The following is a 26,090-nucleotide window of genomic DNA, read 5'->3' on the forward strand; positions in this document are numbered from 1 at the left end:
TGGTAAGCTTTCCTCTTGGTAGATTATCCCAAGAAGATATCCTCATCACTCTTAAGACTCAAACTTTCCTTAGTATTCATCCCTCTTGATGCAGTGATTTTCTTCCGAATTCTATTAGTAACTGATGGATGGTGTATAACTAAACCACAGTTTATAGGGAGTCTTCTTTGTTCCCTTCTTCACTTTTACCCTATCCAAGGTGTACACAACTATTCTTACAACTTATGTCCAATAGATCTTTGTAACATTGTTTTGAATCATTAGTGTTCTAACACAATCTATGATGGTTATGTTTCTTCTTTCAACAACATTGTTCTGTTCAGGTGTTCTAGGAGCTGACATTTGTCTTTTGATTCCATGCTCCTCGTAGGAACTTCCAAATTCTTGTGAGGTGAGCTCACCTCCCTAGTCTGATCTCAAGCACTTCAATGCTCTACCAGTCTACCTTTCCATTTTTTCCTTATAGACTTTGAACATGTGAAAGGCTTCTGACTTCTCCTTTAAGTAGATAATCCACATCATTTTAGAAAAATCATCAATAATCAACATAAATTATCTATCACCAGATACACTCTTCATCCTCATGGGACCACACAAGTTAGTATGAACTAGATCTAGAACATTTTCAAAACCACGTGACTTGCTAGAAGCACTAGAACTTGCCAACTTTTCTAATTGACAATCTTTACACATAGCACTGTCAAGTTTGGTAATAGGGGGTAAACCCCTTACATAGTTTTTCCTTCCTACTTTGACAATGCATTCAAAATTCAAATGACATAGCCTTCTATGCCACAACCAACTACTATCATTTTTAGCTACCATACAAGTATTTCCAGACATAGATGGAAAACTCACAGAGTACTCGGCGATTTCAAACACTTGCTGAGTTTTTCGGCTGGGTGAGATGGAAAACTCACCGAGTACTCGGCGAGTTTCAAACACTTGCTGAGTTTTTCGGCTGGGTGAGTTTTTGACCACTTAACTCGCCAAAAAAAAACTCGACTGGGATGAAATTAATCGCCGATTACTCAGCAAGTAGTCAACGAGTTTTTTGTTAAAACTCGCAGCTTGCCTAGCTCATGTCTTGTGATGGTTTAAAAGGGCAAAAAGTCATTTTTTTCTCATTGTTTGTTGCATTTGTGTTGTCTATAGCCTTAAGGTGTGGAGAGAAGAAGGTTTGGAGGCATTCTTAGCTGATTGCAAGTGATTCAAGGCGGATTTGAGTGGATTTTAGAGGATTCTAACTGATTTTAGAAGATGAATTTCTTTCCAGGTATGTTCATTTTATCATAGTTTGAAAACTTTTTATAGTTTTAACAAATGTTCGATTGTTTTCATTGTTGTTTCTAAATGATTTCAAATCATTTAAAATCATTTTAACTCTATGTTTGAAGTTTGAAGTTTGAATCATTTGAAACCCTAGTTGTTCTAACTTCTAAGTTCCAATTTTGTTTATTCATTTTTCTATAAATTTATGTGTAGGGCAGTGGTCAAGCATTAAAAAATATGACAAAGCTGCAAGATGAGTGCCCTCAAACACCATACCCATTTGGATATATAGGCACTCGGCCTAAAAATGCAAGAGATAAGGCATGGCAGTATGCCTATGAAGCTCCAAATGATGTTGGGAAAGTGATATGCATTCCATGTGAGAGACTTATTTCTGGAGGCATAAACTGCTTCAAATACCACCTTGCAGGCATAAAGAAATATGATTCAAATCCTTGTCTCAAAGTAACTAAATAAGAAAAAAGATTCATCAATGCCCTACTTACAGTTTCTGAAGAGAAAAAATTGAATAGGGAGAGGGAAAAATTAGCTATGAGGGCAGCCATAGCTGAATCTCAAGGAGCTTCTTTTGATATGCAAGAAGAAGAAGCACTTGAGAACATACTAGGATCTCTTCGTGGCCCACATATCTGCAAACAAAATGTCTCTTTTACTGGTTCCACTTCTTCTACAAGTCCTAGTTCTTCATCACCATCCGCATTAGGAATAGGGAATTATTTTGTGCCCAGGAACACACCTGGAGCACAACCATCATTAGAGGGCAATGCATGGTTCAAGGATGTGCATGAGAAAACTGATATTGTGGCAGCTGATTTTTGATTTTTCAACAATATCTCAATGTATGCAGCTGATAGTCCCTATTGGGTCAATATGGTGAATGCAATTTCAATATTAGGCAAGGGGTACAAGCCACCTAATCGCAAGGATATGAGTGGAAGGTTAGTATTTTACTATTTAGTAATTGTAAATAATAGTGATTCACTTCAGTTCATTGTTATATTTTAAATCTTAATTGTTATAACTTATTTCTCGTTTTTTACTAACACTTTATTACACTTAAATTTTGTAGGTTGCTTGACAATGCAGCTGGTAGGGCAAGAGTATTGATAGAAGACAAAAGGAAAGAGTGGAAGAAGTATGGCTGCACCATTTTATCTGATGGGTGGATAGATGGAAGAAGTGTAACTATTATTAATTTCTTGGTTTCTTGCAAAGATGATGTGGTGTTTTGAAAATCTATTGACACCTCCAACAAAGTGAAAAATGCACACACATTGGCTTCAATGTTGTCATGGAGGTGGGAGTAGAGAATGTGGTGCAAATAATCACAGATAATGCAACAGCATATGTGGCAGCAAGTAAATTAAATTTTTTATGTTCGAATCAATATGAATCATGAATGTAATGCTATAGTATTATTCAATTTAGATTTTATGTAAATACTAAGTATGGAAAGTTTGTAACTAATTATTGATTTTTTGCTAATCTTTTAGGTAGAATTCTTCAATAGAGGCATCCCACACTTTTTTGGTCACCTTGTGCAGCACATGTCCTTGACCTTCTTTTGGAGGACATAGGAAAACTTGATTGGGTGAGTCCAATTGTGGAAGATGCTAGGCGAGTCACCAAATATATCTATAATCACCCATGGGTTCTTAGTTCGATGAGAAAGACGACTAAAGGCAAAGATTTGGTGAGACCTGCTATGATAAGGTTTGCAACGGTCTTCTTGACGTTGCAAAGTATTCTTGACCACATATTGGCTCTGAAACAAATGTTTGTGTGTGCTGATTGGGTTGCTTCATCTTACTCAAAGAAGCCCGAAGGAGAGGCTATGTCACGCATATTTTTTGATGATAGTTTTTTTGCAAAGGCTAAGGAGATTGTGGAGGTAACTTCAAGAATCAAAACATTATATTTTTAGTTTATTCAAGTTTCATTATTAATTCATAACTTACTATGCTATTAACTAATTTATATTTTTAAAATTTCAAATGTAGATGTCTCTGCCCCTGGTTCTAGTCTTGCGCATATGTGATGGGCAACAATCCCCAATGGGAGGTCTTTATGAGGCCATGGATAGGGCCAAAGAGGCTGTTAGAAGTTACTATCATGGGGACAGTCTCAGATTTGATCCCATTTGGGAAATAATTGATAGGAGGTGGAACAATATGCTCCACCAACCCATTCATGCAATAGGTTACTTCCTCAACCCCAAATTTAGGTACTATGATTGTCCTTGAAGTTGAGATTTTACTAAGACTTTATTTTACTTTACTTTTTAAGGTTGTGTAGTAAGACTTGATATCATTTTCTATTTGTTTTAGGGCTGATGATTCCTACTCAGGTCCTAATGGAGAGGTCATGGAAGGTCTCTCTAAATGCATTGAGAGAATGATATCCAATGAAGTAGAGAGAGACCTTATTGTGGCCGAACAACAAGTCTATGTGGAATGGAGGGGTAATTTTTTCTCTTCTATGCTAGCAAAGAGAACAAGATCTACTCAAGCCCCAGGTAAAGCGTCGAACTTCAAAATTTTTTCTAATTGATAAGTTGTGTTTCTGATTATCTTATTTTATTGATTTATAACTTTTTATATTTTGTTTTGCAGATTCTTGGTGGGCAAGTTGGGGTGGCAATACCCCCAATTTAAAGAATTTTGCTCTCAGAGTTCTATGCCAACCTTGTAGCTCATCCCATTATGAGCGCAATTGGAGCTTATTTGAGTCCATCCACACAAAGAAAAGAAACAGAATAACTTAATGACCTTGTTTCACTATAATCTTAAGTTGCACATAAAAAAGACACAGAGTTCAACACTACCTGGTCCACTTAATCTAGATGAGATAGATCCTTATTCTAATGTACAACACAGAGCCAGGTCCATTTTTTACACCAGATGAGATTGCTGATTTGGAGAGGCAGGCCATGGAGGGGGATGTTGGAACTGATTTTCATTTCACAATGGATGACATTGAGGATGAGGACGAGGACGATGATGATTCAGGCTTAGAGGATGAGGCATTACCAGTGTCACATATAGGAGGAGATGCATCCTCTTCTAGGATGTCGAGCGAGTTAGTAGGGATGTCGAACGAGGAGGCACAACCATAGAGTTCACAGTCACGTAGCTCACGCCCTATCCCAGTGCAGGGCACTTCTTCGAAGACTAGACCCCCTCGCTTTCTATTAGTGCAACTGGAAAGAGGAAGATGTGATTGTATTGATGTATTTAGACTTTTAGTATTTACTTCAAGTTTGACAGATTAAAACTATTTACTATTTTGCTTCCTGCCATGAGCATTCCACATGAGAATGCAATTTTGTACACACTATGCATTTATATATATCTAAACTTTGCTTGTTTCTTTTGTATTTTCTTTAAATAACTTATTAGATGCATCTTCTCATTAAATTTGTAAAATAAATGTATTTTTAATTTAATTTCAAAGGTTTTTTAAGGTTCCCGAGTTTTTTTTTTCAAATCGCCGAGTTTTTCCCGTTTGAACTTTTGGGGGCTTGTCAAGTTTTTGCCTTTGGCGAGTTTTCCAACTATGTTTCCAGATATATTGAGGTAGAAAAGATTGCCTCTTCTTTGTTCTTTAGAAGCTAAGAGTTCACCTCTCTTGTCAAATATGTTGCAGAACCCTTCGTCAAATTCAAACTTATAATCTTTGTCCATCAACTGGGCCACACTCAATAGGTTATATTACAATCCTTCCACTAGATATGGATCTCCATAAGTGGTGGATTCATCCAGGGCTACAATACCCTTACATATGACTGTGCATGGTGAGTTGTTGTTGAACTTCACCATTCCTCCAATGTAGGCCTCGACTTGGTGCAACTTTCTCTTGTCACCAAACATATGGTGTGAGCAACCGCTATTAATTATTTAGTTCTTGTGAGCATTGGTACTAGTTATCAAGGCTCTCTCTACCCTTTCTTCTATGATATTAAGAAAGGACACTACATCCTCATCCTCATCATCATCACTAGTTGACTCTTCATTAGTCAGACCTTCTTCAGCAATATAGCATTGCTTCTTCTCCTTTCCTTTGGAGTTTGGCCACTTTTTGTTGCTTCCTTTTCAATTGTTGTTCTCCCTTCAATTGTTGGTCTCTTTCTTGTTAGGTTTTGGGCATCTGGCAACATAATGTCCTATTTTCTTGTGGTATGCCACCACATGCTTTGATGGCTAGCATGACATTCTTCACCTGCCCACTGTATGCTTCAATATCTTTGCCTTCTTGCATCCTCATGTCATCAAACTTTCCCTTTTGACTCTCAACTTTAGGCTTCATGACATGCTTATTGCAGCCATGGATGATTTTGAGCTTCTCCCACATCTCGTATGTTGTTTCTAGGTCTTCAACATCTTTGTATTTAGAGCATGACATGGCGCTTGCTAGAGCATCTATTGTGGTTGTGTGTATCTCCTTTTCCTTCAACTAGTCTGGGCTGAGTTGACCAATAGATACAATATATTTGACCTCTACATTGGTATAGTAGGCATCAAAAAGAGTTTGTAGATGCAAGTGCATCTTCCTTCACTATGAGCTATAGTTTTCCTTGGAAAACTTCAGTGCATCTCTCTTAAGCATCTTGATCTTTTCCCTCGTTATACTCGTTACTTTAGAGGACCTAGGCTTTGATACCAATTGTTGATCCTACCATTAGGTAGTATTCTCGTGGGGACGAGGGAGTCAATATACTAGCCCAAACTTTTAACTCTCTATCACACTTCACACTTATCTACGAGTTTGTGCAGATTATAACTTATCCAGTTAGGATTAAGAAAAAATAAAGGTAATGGAAGTAGAAACACATAACACATTATTTATCTCATGGATATACAACTAGGGTAAAAACCACAATGTGTGAGGCGATCCTCACAAAACTTGCACTCTCTTGAAGTGAGCCCAATCAAGAGCTTATCTCTGTTAAAAAATCACATAGACATTGTTAGGTGCCACCCTGTTAAGGGATTTCCATAAGATGTATTAAAGTATTGCCCTGTTAGGAGCAAATTGGTTAAAGAACTTTTGAACAAAAGTTAATGTGTAATGTCACCATTTTTCCCAGCATTGGAGTTTCAGGGATTAGCCTATCATTGTAATCCTCATAGGCTAATTATTGTGGATAGAGGGTCTTTTGTGGCAGTGTCTTGGCTTGGGAGGGTCTTATCTTCTCCACATTTCAGTAAACTACAGGTTGGTCTTCGTTTGGCTCAGATTGGACTTTGTTTGGGCTTAGTTTTGTGTACTTACTATTTGTGATAAGTTGGTGTTGATCGAGATGGACCCTTTCTATTTTTGGAAAGTGCATTTGGTCACATGGAGAAATAATAGGTATGACTCCTATTTCAGATGACATGTTTAAATGATGAGTATTTCAGGAGTTGTTATATTTTTAGTGGCCAAATTATTATTAATTATTAAATGGCTTATTATAAAGTTATAATTTAACTTTATAATTTCACTTGAGAGTTGAGTTATCATTGGAAAGTGTCATTTATTAATTAGTTAAGCCAAGTCAAGTGAGATAATCTATAGGAAGCTTTTAATTAATGTTGTGTAGTGAAGATTCTTGAGTGAAGTTACATTTTGGCAACAAAAGAGAATTTGGAGGTTATAAATACAAACCCATTTGTTGAAAAAAGCATGCTTGGATATTTTATTTGCTTTTGATGCCTTTGTGACCTTTTTCTGAGTTCTGATTTTTGATGCCCTTGCTGAAGTATAAGGGGTATGTGCAGGATCATGGTGTACCAAACTATGGCCTTAAGTGGCAGTGGAAAACCAGCAAATCAGGGTTATGTCAACTTGACACATAATTTTAAAGTGGTTCTGGACTTTATATCAAAAAGTTGTAAGAAAATAATATGTAGGAAATTGAATCTAATTTCTAAACTACAAGGCCTTATCTGGAGAAAAAATTATTTGATTGGTCAAAAGTTTGGATTTTAATGCAGTACTACAAAAATTTCAGGGCGAAAATAAAAAGTAGGTGTGTGTCTGACCACCTTAATCATAATCAAATGATAATATTTTTAAATATAATTTTATATATAAAAAGTAGACTCATGCCCGGATGTGACGCATATTTTTGGGAATTTTTATTCCAAATAAATAATTAATTATGAATTTTCTACTATACTGTTTTCAGAATAAAAAAACTCCCTTGTCTGACCACCTTAACTAGTTCAAAAAAAATCAAAATTAAGTTTTTCTTTTTTTTCTTTCTTATACTAGTCGAAGCATAGAATGTGACGCATCTTTTGGATTTCACAAATCTTATACGGTTTGAAAGTTATAGCTATTTTTCAACCAGTATGTCAATCAACACTTTGTAGCTAACTCCATTAAAAAATAAGTAATAATTACTTACTAAACTCATAATTTGACAAACCTTACATTTATGAAAATCTAAGAACATTCTTAGAAACCCTTTTCATTACATCAAATTTTGGTTAAAAAAAAGTTGTCAACTACATGCTTGAAGTAAAAAACACATAAAAACATGCCAAAAACACATTTTCGAGATGTTTTAAAGATCACCATATAAGGTTGGTATCGAAAGATATAGTAGGAATTATAAAGGTATTAATTGTTTTCATTTAGTATCAGGATGGGTGGAAAAAAAGTTGGAATAGATTTTAAAATTCTTTGAGGCATTTCAGAACTACATATTTTTCAGATCGCCACTTTTTGGCACACCATGATCCTGCACATACCCTAAGGTTTTTGATGCTTAGAAGTGGTTTTTAATTCACAACTGAGGTATTGTGAATTAGTTTTTGAGAGTTGTTTTGAATAAGTGTTGAAGTATAGTGATTTAACTATATTTTGGGATATTGGTTGAATCTTCTCTACTGTATTCTCTGTGGCTGAAAAGCGATTGTTGGTTGGAATAATTTAGTGTCTTCTCTTACTGTATTGACTGTGGTTGAGAGGGCAATTCTATCTTGGAGAGTTTGGTAATTTATATCTCTAATTTTTGGTAATTTTTTATTTGGATTTCTCAAGGCTGGACGTTTGTGGTTTTACTAGTGATAAAATCTTGATGTGATTGCAAGCAGGAATTGTCTAAAGCATACTAAATGAATAAATTCAGAATTTGTTGTGAGTCATTTGTTGTTTCAGATTTTAATGTGCAAATTCACATGGCAGATTTATATACTAGTGCTTGATATTTATTTGAACAATGTATAAGGCTAAGGTCAAATGAATTTGTGGACAATTGTTGCAAATTCTGATACTGTGTTTTGGAATTTTAAATACCATATATTTAGTGATAGTTGAATTGTCTACCAAGTGTTTGTTGAAATGTCAAATGTCTGAATAAGTGGTATTGCTAGAAGCATAACCGAACAGGGTTATTACATAATGCGGTACCTTGTTAAGGGATTTAGTACAATGAACTTATTAAGGTCTACCCTCGATGGGATTTACTGTTGTAAAGATTAGTAAACAATAGGGAATGATCTAATAATGTAGCTGCTACACTTAGGTTGAAATAGATCCTTCTTCACCTCTCTTGACCTGTTTGGAAGCATGCTCTACCTTTTCTTGGCTTTGCAACTTTAGACTCCGATCACCTGTGCACTTGACTCTCCTTGCTCTTGCACACGATAACACCTGTGTTGTTCGGGCTTACTAGCTTCTCTTGGGCACATTAACTCTTCATTGGTGACTTCTTTGTCAATCTTCTTCATGCCTTGATTTTACACTTAGCTCGGCTCGTCTAGCCCTTTGGCTAACCACTCAACAATATAATCTTTTCTCGTTCGACTCTGTCTCCTTTTATACTTCCTTCTTGCTTTGCTTACTTCAAAATTCAATCACCCATGTGCTTGGCTCTCCTTGCTCTTGCACACGATTACACTTGTGTCGTTCGAGCTTACTAGCTTCTCCTGAGCACATTATCTCTTCAGTGGTGACTTCGTTGTCACTCTTCTTCATGCCTTGATTTTACACTTAGCTCGGGTCTTCTGGCCCTTTGGCTAATCACCCAACAATATAATCTTTCTCTTTCGACTTTGTCTCCTTTTATACTCCCTTCTTACTTCGCTTCGAAGCCCTAATCTGTGAATTCAAAATTTGAATTCTCACCCCTAATGCTAGCTTGACTTCCCGTAGCAAAAGTGAACCACCCTTGTTAGATGTAGTGTGTTAGTACAGGAGTCACGGGTGTCATGTGTCCTTGACGACTTTATCTTGTTGGAAAGATTTCAGATTTGAATTCTCCCGACTGTTCCTCGATATACTAGCCCATCAGCATTCAGTACAACGATGAGTACACTCCTACCCTTTTCTTGACGTGACAATCATAGGTATCCTTGCTGACCTGGCCAAACCATCTTGTATTCTCATCGGTCAATCTACTTTCCTTTCCTCTTTGGCATCCTTCTTCTTTCATGGACTTCACTGAGCATGCTTTATCTAAGTGGATCACCTTTGTCATCTCTCTGCTGGGCCTGCACATCTTGTCTTTGATCACCCTTGTGAACTTAGAGCTGCACATTTGTGTGCCTTGCCGTCATTGCTCCATACCAGTCTTAGTTCCTGCCTGTGTGTTGACATCAATGACAATACCTTTGATAATTGAGTCTATCAGTCTGTCTTCAGGGTTCAGGACAGTTATGCCAACACAAAGAAGTATATCATTCTTGATAATTGTATTGTTCCTTTCAAGATACAAAGTGAAGCATTAGAGGGACAAACTTCCCATGTTTGGAACCTTTTGTCTCACTGCACAACAGAAAACAGAAAGATAAGGAAAGTATACCATGGAGTTGGCATAGATCAAATTTTCATGAAGAAAGAATAGCAGGGGAAAGGTTCGTAATAGTGTGAAAATAGGGATGGAGCAAGGAAGGTATTCACAGGAGTTTCGACAGGCAGAGGAGTATGCTATAGAGAAGCTGCAAGAGTAGTAAAAAAGGAAAATAATAGCATTATTCATAGCAGTAATAAGCTTCTACAAAGATTTCAGTGCAAAGATAGCATCATGAGATGGGTATTGAACAACCACATATAGAAATAAAGGTACAAAATATAGCAGGGGAGACCATCACAGTTTAGGCAGGTAGATGATCTAAAATGCTCATATATTTCTCATTAGCAGTAAGAAGGAAAAGTATCATAACAAGCATGCTGGTAAAGAAAATATGCACAAGTTTCTTTGCAAAAGAAAACACATAAATTTCATACTCAACAGTCATACATCAAAAATCAATAATGAGCTGCAAACCTTATTCAGAAGCATATTTGCCAGGGCAACATTATGAATGCAGCTAGTGAAAGGATGAATATGGAGGTGACAACAATGATGTGTCTCTTATTTACACAACATTCAATGGAGAAAATCAATATTCATCAATGGAACAGCTAAAGAGGATACTGTGATCAACAATTTACATAGCATTTTGAAGGAAAAGAAATAAATTTTTAGTCCTATTAAATAAATGACAAATATGTAAAGATGAGATACTATATAAAATGCATGGTGTATATGAGTTTCGGAATACCTATGGTTATCCATTTTAGACACAGTTGTGTAAGACCTAAAGTGCTAGTGTAACATATGACAAGCATCAAATAATGTATGAGTTTTACCTAACCAATAAAAGAATGCCCAGTCTCAAGTTATCAGATTCCTAGAATTTCGAAGAGATGGGGTCATTTCAAGTGCTAAACCTACATTAGATTGCTCATAATTTTAATGTTATATCTGCATGAAACAAGGAAGCGAAAGTTACATTTCAGTACTCATGTTCTGTCAAATAGTCAAAAGTCACAATGTTAGAGACAAAAGGATGCAAGGGGTTATTAAAATGCATAATAACATACACAACATCATGAGGACAGTTCAATAAATTTTCATGTAGTCAGAACTGGAAAATTAAAATCAAGAAGAAACATATCTAAGAGAAAAACCTGATGCAAGAGACAATGTTATGAGAAAAAGAGAAATACTTAAAAATGTTGCAGATCCAATAAAACCAGTAGCTGGTTATGTAATAATTACAAAATGGATCAATTATCTTAAGTGGGTTGTTGACTGTATTTTGCCTAGATGTTCAACAGGAGTTTGTTATCAAATAAAGAGATATAAGATGGCCATGACATATATTCTTGTTTTTATCCAAACCTGTAATGAAAACCTACAATAAGCCTCATCAAATAGCTATAGATCTGTGGCTTTATCAAATGGCATAATGAACAACAGAACAAAAATAAAGCTTGTGGCTCTGCAAATTATTGTTACTTGCAGATAAGTGAAAGGGTTTGACAATTTTTATGGATTTTCACCAAACAATCAGTATCAAAAAGCCCATGAATTGAAGCTTTCGTTCTACAAAGAGGATCAAAAGAGAACAGAGATTTAAAGAATGATTCCCATTTTTCAGATTCTCCTTCAATATTTTATCAAGTTCTTCACTTGTAAACTTTGCAAAGAATTTTTCCAGAAAAAAATATATTTAAGGTGGGGTTTCAAGATGGAAGAAATAGAAAGGGGTTTATTAGCTTGCAACATGCATTATACAGAAAAGAATACACTAATGCAAATCTACACAAAAACTTCATGAAATGCCCAAAAAGTGGTTTCATCTTTAACACAATAGAAGAAAATACAAGGGGTCGAGCCATCTTAAAGAGGGTTTTTCAGATATTCTACAACAAATAATATTACACAGTGAAACCCACGTTTTCCAGCCTTCTACAAAAGGAGATTTAAGCATTTCTCAAATTCGGGCCATATGAGAAAGTGTGATTTCCTGCAAGAAACAACAAATATATACAACATATTTTCAAAGTAACCCTGACTCAACATTCATGGTGAAATACCTGTGCTTTTAAAAGCTTCCAGGAAGCAATGGTGTTCGAGCTGTAGAATGTCATTAAATGGTAGAGATAATATAATGTCAAAAAAGGAAAATGCTCAAGATTTGATAAAGCATGACTGAAAGAGCAGCTTAATGCAAATCACAGCAAGTCAAGTACTTGGAGTAGACCTTCTAAAAATGGTGAAGGAGCTCCAAAATACACAACACAAGGTCAATGTAAGAACCCCAATCAGTCCCTAACTGCTATAGGTGTTTTTCAGACTTTTGTTGTTTGAAAGTTTATGATTTTTTAATTTTTAAGGGTTTTAGAATTTAAAAGCAAATTTGCAACAATCTGACTTCTGAAACAATATGATCAGCCATTGCAACTTCTATTTTTTTTTCCAAATGAGATACATATAAGAATCCAGACAATCGTTTACTAGAGAAATGAGCACAAAACGACTATGAAATGCATACAGAAACAATCTGGGAAGGTACTCTAGCTGCTGAAGAAAATGATTTCGTCAAACTCAGCAATGTCTAAAATGATTCAACCTGCTCCTTCAAGCTCTCAACCCGCAAACACGCACCACATATGATTTATTTGAATTTTTTAAACAAAATTTCAGGTTTTAGGGATTTGCGCCAATTTGCCTGTAGTTTGCAATTTCTCATTTGCAGCTGCAAATTAGAATGATAACCAACAACTGTAACTTATTGCTCCTTATTTTACAATAACAATACCGTCTCCTTTCTTAGGAGCCCTATTTTTTGCTCTCCATTTTTGTGAAGAAAGATGAAGATAGAATAAATATATGACAATGAATGTATTTCAGTTTGACAATATTATCAGTTTTTTAACTTTAAAAGTATCATGAAGAGCTCGCAGAACCAGGGTCAAACAATTCTTGCATCAACTCAAGCATAGACCTATCAACTGTAGACATTTTTTCAACTCTGTTTTAACCATTTTCAAACAGAAAATGACACTGAAATGTATGTGCTGGGTGTGCAAAATATATGAAGCAACTGAAAATGACAATCACCTAAACTATGACATGCAACTAAAGATCAGAACAAGTAAAGACAACCCAGTAGACTGGCATAACTGAAAATGGAGCAATTTTCAAAAGAGCGCAGGATTGTAGCACCTAAATTACAGAAGATTACAGTTAGCGATATTCTAAAAATTTCATTTTTAATTTATTTTTGAACTGCTCAGTGGTGCTGGTTAGATCCTAAAAAGTTTCCACAATACATGTTTCTTCTTGGAGACTCGAAACTGAAGCATGCTCCACAAATACTCCTTAAATCTGAAACTAATTACAAAAGGGCCAAAGAAATAAGGGTTTGATATTAAAAAGCTTTGATGGTGTATATTCTACAGAACAGAGACAAGTCAATTTAATAAATTCTGAAAATGAACAGCAACACATATTCCCTAGATTCCAGTGACACAATACAAAGACAAACAGCATGAATGGATGCCCTGTAAAGAGAATTTGATAGCGTTGAATTCCAAACCTGCAGGCGTAAGTGTGAAGACACGTTCACATCCTCACCAGGAACTTGATACTAAGAAAAAACAAATGCTTATGATATCCCAATATCTTACGTGTCCAACACAAGAATGGGTTCGGAGGTAGACTATGTTGGAAATGAAAGACAACAGTTTTGAATGTTGGTAATGAAACCTTTGTAATGAGGATACAAGACAAACAATAATCAATTGTTTATGCCAACCAAGAGAGGTGATGTCAATAGCGTATGTGCAGCAAAGACATAGGAGCAATGTGGGACAAGCTTGGAAGGTTTTTGTTCAATGTTCTTGGCACAACAGTTGTGGGGAATATGCTATTTTGGAATATATGGTATGTATATGAAATCAAATTTGGATGACAATAAACAATGATCTTTAAATATACTTAAGCATGAATAATAAACAAGTATCGCAATGAAGATTTACATATTTTGGTGCAAAGCATCAAAGCACTTGGTTTATATTTTGGTTTTCATGTTTTTTTTCCACCTATTTAGGCTAGAATAAACAAACCTTGGATGAAAAAGTCCATGGTTGTCAAAGAAAGACACCATTTTGTATGCTTAAGGCACTTTATGCAATTTATAAGCAAAAGTTGCTCATTAGGCAAATTTAGGATTTTTAATGTTTTTGGTCAAGAAAGCCTAGGATTAGGTGTTTTTAGTTTGTTTTAAGTATGTTGGAACCTTTTCGAAGTCCTAGAAGTGGAATCAAATGAAAAATGTAAAAATTGCACCTTTTGTGCAAAGTTGCATTGTTGAAAGTTGTAAAAGTTGCTTAAAATTGCTACTTAGTCAAAAAAGGGTTATAATTATTAAAATATTGGTTGTAGCCATTAAAATAGACATAGGAGAGATATATACCTCATTTGTGAGGTTTGGAGGGCATTAATGTACGGATTGGAAGACATTGTAAAGAAGGAAATTCAGTTTTGGAATCATTTTTACTGTTTGCATGCTACACAAACTCTGCGGATCGTCAGACCAGATCTGATGGATGTTTGAGATAGATCTTTGAATCAGCTTTCTTTTTCTTTTGGTCTCATCATTCTACGTGTTTTCTAACTCAAGTTATTACATTTTTAGTGAAACTGGGTTTTTGGGACAACATTTTGGTGCACACATCAAAAATGGGCCGCTAATTGCAATTTCCTTGGTTGGAATTTCATGGCCACTTGGGAAATGGTAGTTAGTAGGGTCTTTTTGAAGATTCTAGGGCTTCAAAATTGGAGGATGTGTTTTGTGATTTTTCCAATCAAGCCCTAGGTCAAGTACCATGAAGGATTTGACCTCTTGTAGTGTGTTGATTTGTGAATAGCAGGAGTTTGAGACTTGGTGAAGGGCCGAGCATATAGAAATAATTTATTTTAGCATTTTTGATCATTCTTGAGTATTGAGTTCATTTCCATGACCCCATTTCCTACTGGTTTCTTTGTAAACCGAGCCTAACTTGATCACTTATCAACTGGAATAGGAGATTCCGGGCGGGATCACGCTTCATCAATGCCAAATTGTGTTGCTTTGTTAAGGAAAGGGAATGCTGGAGTGGGGCTAGAACTTGATACATTGTAGTTTGAAGTAACTTTGAAAAGGGTATTCAAAAACCTAATTTTTTTTGGGTCTTGTTTAAAACTTTGTGAAGTTAGATCCAAAAAGCCATTCCAGGAGGGCTAAAAGGGGCTCATAGGGCTACTAGGCAAAATCAGGGTTAGAGGACCTATGCAAGTGCATGATTCAAACCAGTGGTGTAGTCTATGGTAAGTAGGTGCTCTAAGATCATTTAACCTCTTAAAACCCTTGGGACAAACTTCTAGGGTGTTTTCTTAGTATTGACCTAGTTGTGGGAGATTGGTGCAAAACCCATAAAGTGGGCAAGTTTGGTTTTTTTCCCTTGGATTCTTGGTGAAGTTGGAGAGTGTGTTTCTTTGATCCATTGGAGGATTGGAGTGTGCTGAAACCTTGTAATAAGGTTAAAGATTTGATAGCCAATTGGTTGATTTCAAAAGTGGGAAGCCCATTTGAAGCTTCTTAGTTGTGCTCTCTACATCAGGTGGTATCAGAGCCACAAAGTATCTTTTGGGAAAGAAAAATGGTAGAAGGAGAAGATATCCCTTTGAGGATAACCAACATTGAGTTAGCAAAAATAGTGAAAGAACAAATGGCTGAGAGCAGGGCAGTCAGAGAGGAAAATAGAGCGATGAAAAGAGAAATTGATAAGTTGAAAGGGAAAGTATAGAGAGGAGACCATGAGGAGTTTGAATAAGAAGGAGGAGATAACTTGCCTAACATGACTGAAGATCAGAAGATCATGGTAGCAACTCTACAGGGGGTAGGAAGAAAAGACAAAAGGGATTTACCTATGTTTGATGGAAAGTTGGAACCCGAGGCATGCATGAAATGGTTGGAGGCTCTTGAAAACCATTTTGAAGTAGAGGAGATACCTGTAAATTAGAGGGTGAAAGTGGCAAAATCCAAGTTGAAGGGACCAACCCTATGTTGGTGGAACTTTCTCCAAAATGAAAGGGTAGAAGAGGAGAAGCAACCCATTTCCACATGGAAGAGGATGATGTTAGAAATCATGAAGCAATTTGTCCCAGAGCATTATGAAGTGATACTTCACAAAAAAGTTGCATAACCTCAAGCAAAAGGACATGGATGTAAGTGCTTATACTCAAGAATTTCATACTTTGACTCTTAGAGCTAAGTTGTATGAAAATAAAAAGCAAAAGCTTGCATGGTATATTAGTGGGCTTAGATGTAATATACAAGATGAACTAACCTTGGTGACAGTAGAATCAGTCCACAAATGTTATCAGCTTGTTCTCAGGATTGAGGAGAAACAAAAAAGAAAATGTGAATAAAGTAGTAGAGGAAGAGGTAGATTTCAAGGAAAAGGAAACTACCCAAGAAACCAAGGGGAAGCTAGCAGCAGTCAAGGGGCTGAGAATGATAGCAGCAACGAAGGTTCCTTTAGAGCAAGGAGACCTAATCAAAGAGGCAAATTTGGTGTAAGGGGAACAAGTGTTTTCACAGGAAGGTGTTAGAATTGCAATCAAGTGGGTCACCAATCTTTTAGGTGTCTAGAGAAGCAAGGATCAGTGAGCAGCCAAGTGAAAGAAGAATTAATTTGTTGCAAGATGAGGATGCACAAAGTACAATTTCTCATCCCAAGACAACAGATCCAGAGACAAGAGAGTGCCTCATGCTGAAAAGAACTCTTTTGAAGGTACCCATTGATAAGGAGCCACCACAAAGAAGGCCATTGTTTAGAACCAGATGCAAGGTAAGTGGTAAAGTTTGTGAAGTTATTGTTGATTCTGGTTCAACTAATAGTTTGGCTTCTAAGGAGATGGTAGACAAGTTAGGATTGCAAACAATAGCTCATCCTTACCCCTATAAAGTGTCTTGGTTGAACAAGGAGCAACATGCCTTGATCAGTGAACAAGTATGGGTAGAATTTCAGATTGGGGAGTATAAAGATAAAATTTTATGTGATGTGACTGAAATGGATGCTTGCCATTTACTTTTAGGGAGGCCTTGGCAGTATGATGTAGATGCTAGGCATGATGGGAAACAAAACATTTATAGCATAACCAAGGGTGGAGAAACCTACACTATGAGGCCACTTCCTAATGATGGAAGCCATAGGGTGACTAATGTCATGATGGTAAGAGGTAAAGAATTTTTGCAGATCATTAAGGAGGAGAAAACACCATGTTTTTCCATCATAGTCAAACCTAAGAAAGAAGTTAAAGTTATGCCCCAAGCCAAGAGCATAGAGCATCAAGTAGGACCTAGAGAGGTTAGGGAGTTGTTGGAACAATATAAGAGTGTTGTTGCAAGTAAGGAAATAGAATGTTTGCCACCAAAAAGGGAGAAAAGCCATTGCATAGACTTGATACTAGGTGCTACATTACCTAATAAGGCAGCCTCTACAAGCTTACCCCTGAACAAAATGCAGAATTAGCAAGACAATTGAAGAATTGTTGGCCAAGGGCTTCATAAGGAAGAGTGTTAGTCCTTGTGCTATACCTGTCGTACTAGCTCCTAAAAAGAAAGGTGCAAGTCACTATTCAAAGATGGACTCAAAGAGTGGTTACCATCAAATCAGGATAATGGAAAATGATGAATGGAAAACAACCTTAAAGACAAATGATAGACTATATGAATGGCTTGTGATGCCATTTGGCCTATGTAATGCACCTAGCACATTAATGGGACTTATGAATGAAGTCTTAAAGCCTTTTATTAACAGATTTTGTGTTGTTTATCTGGATGACATTCTTGTTTTTAGTAGGAGCAGGCAAGAGCACCTAAAGCATTTGGAGTTAGTTCTTGAAAGGTTACATAAGGAGAAATTGAAGATAAATTTGAAGAAGTGTTCATTTTTGCAGGAAGAGTTGGTGTTCCTTGGGTTCATCATTTCCAAAAATCAGTTAAAGATGGATCCATCCAAGGTAGAAGCAATTCTGAATTGGCCTACACCTAGGATAGCTACTGAGGTAAAAAAAATTCATGGTCTTGCAAGTTTTTATAGAAAATTTGTGAAGAACTTTAGTGGTGTTTGTGCCCATATGACTGATACTATAAAAGGGGGGAGAAAATGTAAATCTATATGGACCAATTAGGCAGATAAGTCATTTGAGTATCTTAAGAGGAGAGTTGCTTAACAACCAATCTTAGCATTACCTAATTTTTGCAAGGTGTTCGCAGTGGAATGTGATGCTAGTAACAAGGCAATAGGAGTGTTAAGCTAAGAAGGAAGGCCATAGCCTTCTTTAGTGAAAAGCTAAATGAAGCTAAACAAAAGTATTCAACTTATGATTTACAAATGTATGCTTTGGTTTAGTCCTTGAAAAAGTAGAGGCATTATCTCTTGCCCAAAGAATTTATTGTGTTTACTGATAATCAAGCTCTTAGCTTCTTGAATAGACAGGAAAAGCTGAACCATAGGCACATGAAGTGGATGAAATTCATCCAAGCTTACACTTTCTCCATAAAACACAAGAAGGGGACAACAAACAAAGTTGCAGACGCCCTTAGCAAGAGGAATTTGACAGTAAAAGAAATTCAAGTGAGTAGTGTTGGTATTGAAGCCATGAAGAACATGTATGCAGTAGATGAAGACTTCAAGGAGGCATATGAGGTTTGTCAAACAATGAATGAAAGGTATCATACTGATTTTTTTGAGTTTATAGTGCAAGATGGATTATTATTTAAAGGTAATTAGCTTTGTGTACCTAAAGGATCAATTAGGGAGAACATTGTCAAAGAAAAACATTGTGAGTCTTGTAGGACACTTTGGCATTGATAAGACTTTAGATGCAAGCAGATATTAGGAAGTTTGTAGAATGCTGTATTATTTGTCAAAAGGCCAAAGAGAGATCATCCAATGTTGGACTGTATACTCCTTTACCTACACCCACTAAGCCACGAGACTCCATCAGCATGGAGTTTGTCATGGGGTTGCCTAGGACTAAAAGTGGATTTGATAGCATATTTGTTGTTGTTGACAGGTTCTCTAAGATGGCTCACTTTGTACCTTGTAAACAAACTCATGATGCTTGTCACTCCATGGATTACCATTGAACATTGTGTTAGATAGGGATTCTAAATTTCTTGGACATTTTTGGAGAACATTACGGAAGAGGCTAGGCACACAACTATCATTTTCTTCAGCATAACATCCCCAATCAAATGGCCAAATTGAAGTTACCAATAGGTCATTGGGTAACCTACTGAGATGTCTAACCAAAGAACATGGATTTGTTTGGGATGTTGTTCTTCCACAGACTGAATTCTCATATAATGATTCAATGAATAGAAGTACAGGTTTAACTCCATTTCAGATTGTATATGGAGGCCATCCAAGAGGAGTCTTGGAGTTGAGAGACTTGGGAGATAGTCACAAGAGGAGTGCACAAGCTGAAGATTTTGCAGAGGTTATGAAGGACATCCATCAGCAAGTTAAGGATAAGTTGGACCTTTCAGCAAGAAAGTATCAGGCACATGCTGATAAGAAGAGAAGGGACTTACATTTTCAGGTAGGGGATATAGTAATGATTCACCTAAGGAAGGAGAGATTGCCAAGAGAGAAGTATACTAAGTTAATGATGAAGAAGAGAGGACCATTCAAAATTCTGAAGAAATGTGGCAACAATGCCTATCACATTGACTTGCCTATTGATTTAGGGGTCTCTCCTATCTTTAATGTGGCATATATCTATGCATTCAATGGTCTAAAGGATAATGAGGAAGTTGAGGCAGTGTAGTAGCAAGAAGAATCATATTTACTACAAGAACTACCATAGGTGCCTAAACCTACCATTGAAGCCATTTTGGACAAAAGGCAAACACAAAAGACAAGGAGGAAATTATATTATGAATACTTGGTCAAGTGGGAAAATAAACCAATAGAGGATGCAAGTTGGTTTTTAGAGAACAACATTATCAAGCTTGGGAGCAGACTTGAAGACATTCCAACTCAAGAGACTTGAGTTTCTTTTCACCTGGGGAGTATGGTGTAGAGCACCAAGGCACTTGGTTTATATTTTGGTTTTCATGTTTTTTTTTCACCTACTTATGCTAGAATAAACAAACCTTGGATGAAAAGTCCATGGTTGTCAAAGAAAGACACCATTTTGTATGCACTTAAGGCACTTTATGCAATTTATAAGCAAAAGTTGAGCTCAGTAGGCAAATTCAGGATTTTTATGTTTTTGGTCAAGAAAGCCTAGGATTAGGTGTTTTAATTGGTTTTAGGTATGTTGGAACTTTTTCCAAGTCCTAAAAGTAGAATCAAATGAAAAATGTTAAAAATGCACTTTTTGTGCAAAGTTTCATTGTTGAAAGTTGTAAAAGTTGCTCAGAATTGCAACTTAGTGGGAAAAGGGTTATAACTATTAAAATATTGGCTGTTATTGTTAAAATATACATAGATATATACTTCATTTGTGAGGTCTGGAGGGTATTAATGTACGTATTGGAAGAAGTTGCAAAGAAGGAAATTCAGTTTTGGCATCATTTTTACTGTTGTTTGCACACTGAATGAACTGTGCATATTTTCAGACTAGATTTGATGGACATTTGAGATAGATCTTTGAATCAGCTTTCTTTTTCTTCTGGTCTCATTATTCTACATGTTTTCTAACTCAAGTTATTGTATTTTTAGTGAAACTAGGTTTTTGGGATAGCATTTTGGTGCACAGCAAAAATGGGCCTCTAACTCCAATTTCCTTGGTTGGAATTTCATGGCCACTTGGGAAATGGTAGTTGGTAGGGTCCATTTTAAGATTCTAGGGTTTCAAAACTAGAGGATGTGTTTTGTGATTTTTTCAATCAAGCCCTAGGTCAAGTACTATGAAGGATTTGACCTCTTGTAGTGTGCTGATTTGTGAATGGCAAAAATTGGGACTTGGTGAAGGGCTGAGCATTTGGAAATAAATTATTTTAGTGTTTCCAATCATTCTTGAGTATTGAGTTCATTTCCATGATCCTGTTTCCTACTAGTTGCTTTGTAAACCAAGCCTAACTTGATTACTTAGCTCTGTGTTGCTTTGTGAAGGAAAGGGAATGTTGGAGTGGGGCTAGAACTTGATGCTTTGGAGTTTGAAGTAAATTTGAAAAGGGTATTCAAAAACCTAATTTTTTTTGGGTCTTTTTTGAAGCTTTGTGAAGTTAGATCCAAAAAGTTATTCCAGGAGGGCTAAAAGGAGCTCACAGGGCTACTAGGCCAAATCGGAGGCTTTGTGCAAGCATATGATTCAAACCAGTGGTGTAGTCTATGGTAAGTAGGTGCTCTAAGATAATTTAACCTCTTAGAATCCTTGGGAAAAACTTCTAGGGTTTTTTCTTAGTATTGACCTAGTTGCAGGGGATTGGTGCAAAACCCATAAAGTGGGCAAGTTTGGTTTTTTGTCCTTGGATTCTTGGTGAAGTTGGAGAGTGTGTTTCTTTGATCCATTGGAGGATTGGAGTGTTTTGAAACCTTGTAATAAGGTTAAAGATTTGATAGCCAGTTGGTTGATTTCAAGAGTGGGAAACCCATTTGAAGCTTCTTAGTTGTGCTCTCTACATCATATTTCCATGACATTTTTGAAGATGGAGGGCCCTGTAATGAAAGCCAATAACTTCAACAATATTGGATGTAGTAGAGACATTTGATATAAAGACCAGATGCAGATTAGTGTCAGCATGAAGCAATAGAAGAAAGACCATGTGTAATTAACAGGTTATGAAACAACAAAAGATTTAATCAGTTTGACTTAACAAGCACTTGTATAATTGAAATGCTTCATAGCAGAGTTATAAATTAACTTATTCAGTTAAGAGTTGTATTAGCAAAATATTGCATTTAATGAAGAGGTAGAAGTGCGATTAAGATGCTTGGTAACATATGAGAATAAAATAATAAAGTAAATATTAGTTACCTTTTATTATTTGAAGAAGTATGAACCATTTTTTAAGACGTGATTTTTGATTTAAAAATTTGCATTACCTTATACCTAAGATATAAATAAGGGATGATTCATTTGAAAGAAGAACATAAAACATTTTTATTCGAGGAGCATCGTAAAGGAGTATCGAGATTTTTGTAAGGAGGTATAAAGATATTAAAGTCTAACTTCGATATGAATTGAAATATATTGTATTTTGATAAAAATAAAAGATTTCTATATGTTTTTATTTAAACCAAAGAGAGATAACTTACAATTCTTATTAAATACTTTTGAAAAAGAATATTTTTATAGTACTATTTTTTTTATCTAGTAAAAAAATGTGTAATGATTTTCTCTATTGTATTTCTAGGACGGAAGCCAAAAAATTTATTAATAATTTATAAAGCTCATTTATGGTTTCTCCATTCAAACGGGCATTGAAAGGAAAGAAAGGAGTCAAGAAAATCTCCAATCTCACCCAAGGACTTATGTCCATTAAATATACATAAATATATCGAGGCATTCCCCTATTTATGAAATTTATAAGGATTATTCCTCAATTCACTTGATTTGAGCTTTTCCTTTGTATATTTCTCTTTGCAATTTCCTTTTTAGTTGTTGCACTTTTTTGCTTTGACTTCGTATTTGATTGTCTACTTTTTTCTTGTATACACTTTCCTCTTGACCAAGATCGTTAGAAGAAATTGATAAAAAGTTTTATAATATTTATCTGAATTAAAATATGTTTTTCATATGACATGTCCATCTTTGTCTAAATGATACATGAAATTTAGTCTAAATGCATCGAAAGGTTAACTATTTTATTTACTTCAAAGAGGAAGCTTTCTATATATTTCCATTATGATGGCTAAGCATTTTGATCATGACCTTACCCTGATAATCAGGTTGTAATATTTGTATTATATTAAATAAACTCATTCTAATCATGTATAGTTCATAATATATTTTCTTAATTGAAGATTCTCGTGATCAATCATATAACTAATTTTTATACTCAAGTATTGCATTTAGGCTAATAGATACAATAAGAAAATGAATTTAAAATGTAATATACTTATTGTTCATCCTATTGTTAGCCTATTCCATCATAAGTGACATTTTCATTTTTTTATCAATTACATTATATCCTGCCTAATTACCATGGTATCATTTGTAATTACACCTTTTTCATTATAATCAGTTGAATTGATTTAATGTTTAACAACATTTTAGCCATTGATGGATTATCCATGCATTAGACAATACCTTCAAGTTCCTATCCTTCTTTAAAATGGCAATATTAATAATCTTATTAAATGTTAATCCATGTGGTAATACAGAGCGTTGATTTGTATGAATGTATTATAATAGAATTATTGATTTTTGAGTATTATTTTAAGGTTGTAAGATTAGGATTGGATGGCTTAATAATTCTTTAGGAGAGAATTCTCACCATCTGCTCCTTTGTTGGCTTATGTATCTGCTTCTTTATTTACTTCTTGATATATATGTTTAATATTAATTTCTTCAAATTTATCGACTATATTTGAAATTTAATATTCAATTAAGAGTACTTCTTTTCCTTATTTAGAATAATTTCTGAGTCCCCTTCAATGGCTAAATTTCTAATGCTTATTTCTAAGCTTAAGATTTAGACCTTCAATCAAGGCCTCTATTTCCGCTACATTATTAGAGAGTACTCCTAAGGGCTTGGTTCATTTGATTATCCAAGAGCTTGTGTCTGAATGTATACTACATCCTAATCCAAGAAGACCTAGATTGGCTTTTGATGTCCCATCAAAATTAAGTCTTTCCAAACCTACTAGAGGAGGTTCCCATTTGTAATCCACCTTAGCTTGTTTAGTTGCTTTTGAATATATCAAAGGTGGGTTAATAAGCTTAAACCAATTTTTGCACATTTTTGTATCCCACTCAAAAAAAGAACCTTCTTCCTTATGATAAATTTTGAGGCTATTATTTGTTATCTCACTAATGTATGCTTCCACTTTATTGAGAAACAAGGTTGAATCCAAACTTTCGTTGGCAAATATTCTTCTATTCCTCTCCTTTCGTATTTCCCATAGAAATATGGATGGAGAAATTTTCTATAAATTACTGTAAACCCTAGAAAACCCTTGTTTGAGCCAACTATTTAGAAAATTCCTCAAGTTTACGGGAAAAGCTATTATCTAGTTACACTTTTAACATAACCATTTCCAACATTTTCTAGCAAAGGGGCATTGAAACAACAAGTGTTCAATAGTTTCAGATTCATTTTCACATAAAGAAAATCTTTAAGGCCTCTCAAATCCCAACTTGGTAAACCTACCAGCCGTTAGAATTCTCTTTTGCAAAGCTACCCAAAAAAAGATACCTGCCTTGGGGGAATGCTGCGTCCCAGAAGAGATTGAGTGGAATGCCTTTCTTTTCCCATTGATGAAAATTAATAATCATTTCATATCCATTTTGGACACTATATTTTCCACTCTTTCAGGAACCCTGAATTAATTTATCCCTCCTATCTTTGTAATTAACTTGTCTATTTTTGAGAAATTGTTCATAAATTTATTTTTCCTGAGTTGTCAAAATTGTCTCTTCAATGGATTCCCACTTCCAACCTACATGTCGGTTATCATTAATAATATGTTTGTAGTCTCTTACATGATGTCCCCATAGATTTATTAGGGTATTTTTAATATTAGCTGGTAAGTTAAGGCTATCGGGTGAAGGAAGCCCACCCCATGAATCTCTCGAAAATAGAGCATCTTGACCATGAATATTTCCAAAATAGCTCTATTTACTAAAGCACATAGGCGCCATAAGCACTTCTACACAATAACAGGAACCAGGTGTTAATTTCTTTTCATCCCATTGACTAAGAAATTTTTCTCCAATTCATGATTACTACTTTTCAAATGTCTTAAAAATGATAGAAGGGGTATTTAAATTTAAATTTGAAATTGAGATTATAAAATGACAACTTTTAAATTTAAAAGCCCAAGACTCTCCACTAGGACAAGGAATCTTTCCCGTAGACCACCTCTCCCCAGAGAATAAATTATAATTTCATGTCTCAATCAATGTTCTTCCATACTAATTTGCAAAAGTCCTCTATCAACTCTTCCTTGCCTTGATCTTATAGTGAAACTACAACTTTTGAAGTTTAGAAATGATTTCAAAAGGGATTTAATTAGTCTAATATGCATAGTAAAATATCAAACTCCAAATTCCTCTTTAATAATGACATTGATTATTATCTCAATTACCGGGTTTTGCTGTTTAGGCCTAGGTCCTGGTACTGGTACAGATTTGTTATTGGTTCTTATGGGTACTTCATGCATTCTGAAGGACCCACAATGAACTTGGGCACCCAGGAAGTACCACAGGGCAGCAGGTCAATTTATGTATGTATTTATGATTTGTTCATCAGCATGCTCTTTGTATCAGCTTTAGATGTTGTCTTGCAATAGTTTGATAATATTATTCAAGTCAAAATTAGTCTATGTAATGCCCGTAGTTTATGACAGTAGTGAACAACATTCTACTTCGATTCGTTTGAAGGTCAGGAATTTCTCTTTTTTATTTATAGATCTGAGTACATTACTGTTGATAGATTTGTAAAAGTGAGCCCATAGTTGTGTTTATTGATCATGTTCGGATTGATGTCAATTTGTAATGCTTATAAGCTGAATCAATATCAGTAATACAATTATTTATTTATTATTTTATTGGCTATATGTACTTATGAGTCTTATTTTTATATATGTAACTTCGATGATTGAATATTCATACATACATATATGGACTAACCTAAATCCACAAGGGGCGGAATAAATCGTTGTACCCATGGACTCGAACCCTGTATCCGTACCAGACCTAGAATCTAAATCGGCAACTTAGATTATTATTAATGAATTTCCTTCTAGTTGAACCTTGGCAACATTGAAAATGTTGAATTTCTGTGCTTATTTACCAAAGACAATGA

The 26,090-nt window shown here is 35.4% G+C and overlaps 1 protein-coding gene and 1 long non-coding RNA gene across 6 annotated transcripts in view; both read left to right on the forward strand.

Annotated features, from left to right (window-relative positions):
- Positions 1-26,090, forward strand: part of LOC149528773 (uncharacterized) — a 97,377-nt gene that overhangs the window by 55,509 nt on the left and 15,778 nt on the right. Inside the window, exons 6-8 of one of the 5 annotated variants that reach the window (XR_016358633.1) lie at positions 1,156-1,276; positions 1,491-2,231; positions 2,363-2,576. The exons of 1 other annotated variant lie outside the window; for it this stretch is intronic. This is a non-coding gene — a long non-coding RNA (uncharacterized LOC149528773). Of the gene's footprint in view, positions 1-1,155; positions 2,232-2,362; positions 2,577-7,052; positions 7,451-26,090 lie in introns of those variants that run through there. 3 more of the 5 variants (XR_016358628.1, XR_016358632.1, XR_016358629.1) reach the window with 3 other exon arrangements.
- Positions 2,576-4,669, forward strand: LOC149528774 (uncharacterized). The gene is made up of 5 exons (XM_089809487.1): positions 2,576-2,651; positions 2,787-3,184; positions 3,294-3,517; positions 3,621-3,808; positions 3,906-4,669. The coding sequence occupies exons 2-5, from the start codon at positions 2,957-2,959 to the stop codon at positions 4,055-4,057; spliced, it is 792 nt and encodes a 263-aa protein (XP_089665613.1). The 5' UTR covers positions 2,576-2,651; positions 2,787-2,956; the 3' UTR covers positions 4,058-4,669.

Source organism: Cupressus sempervirens, chromosome 11 (genome assembly GCF_028749045.1).
Source record: "Cupressus sempervirens isolate cs-2001-9-10 chromosome 11, ASM2874904v1, whole genome shotgun sequence".
Lineage (NCBI taxonomy): Eukaryota > Viridiplantae > Streptophyta > Pinopsida > Cupressales > Cupressaceae > Cupressus > Cupressus sempervirens.

Coding starts and splice junctions, on each gene's coding strand:
- LOC149528774 (XM_089809487.1), top strand. CDS start 2,957: ATGAGAAAGACGACTAAAGGCAAAGATTTGGTGAGACCTGCTATGATA. Junction 3,185..3,293: donor AGGCTAAGGAGATTGTGGAG/GTAACTTCAAGA, acceptor TTTCAAATGTAG/ATGTCTCTGCCCCTGGTTCT. Junction 3,809..3,905: donor AAGATCTACTCAAGCCCCAG/GTAAAGCGTCGA, acceptor TTTGTTTTGCAG/ATTCTTGGTGGGCAAGTTGG.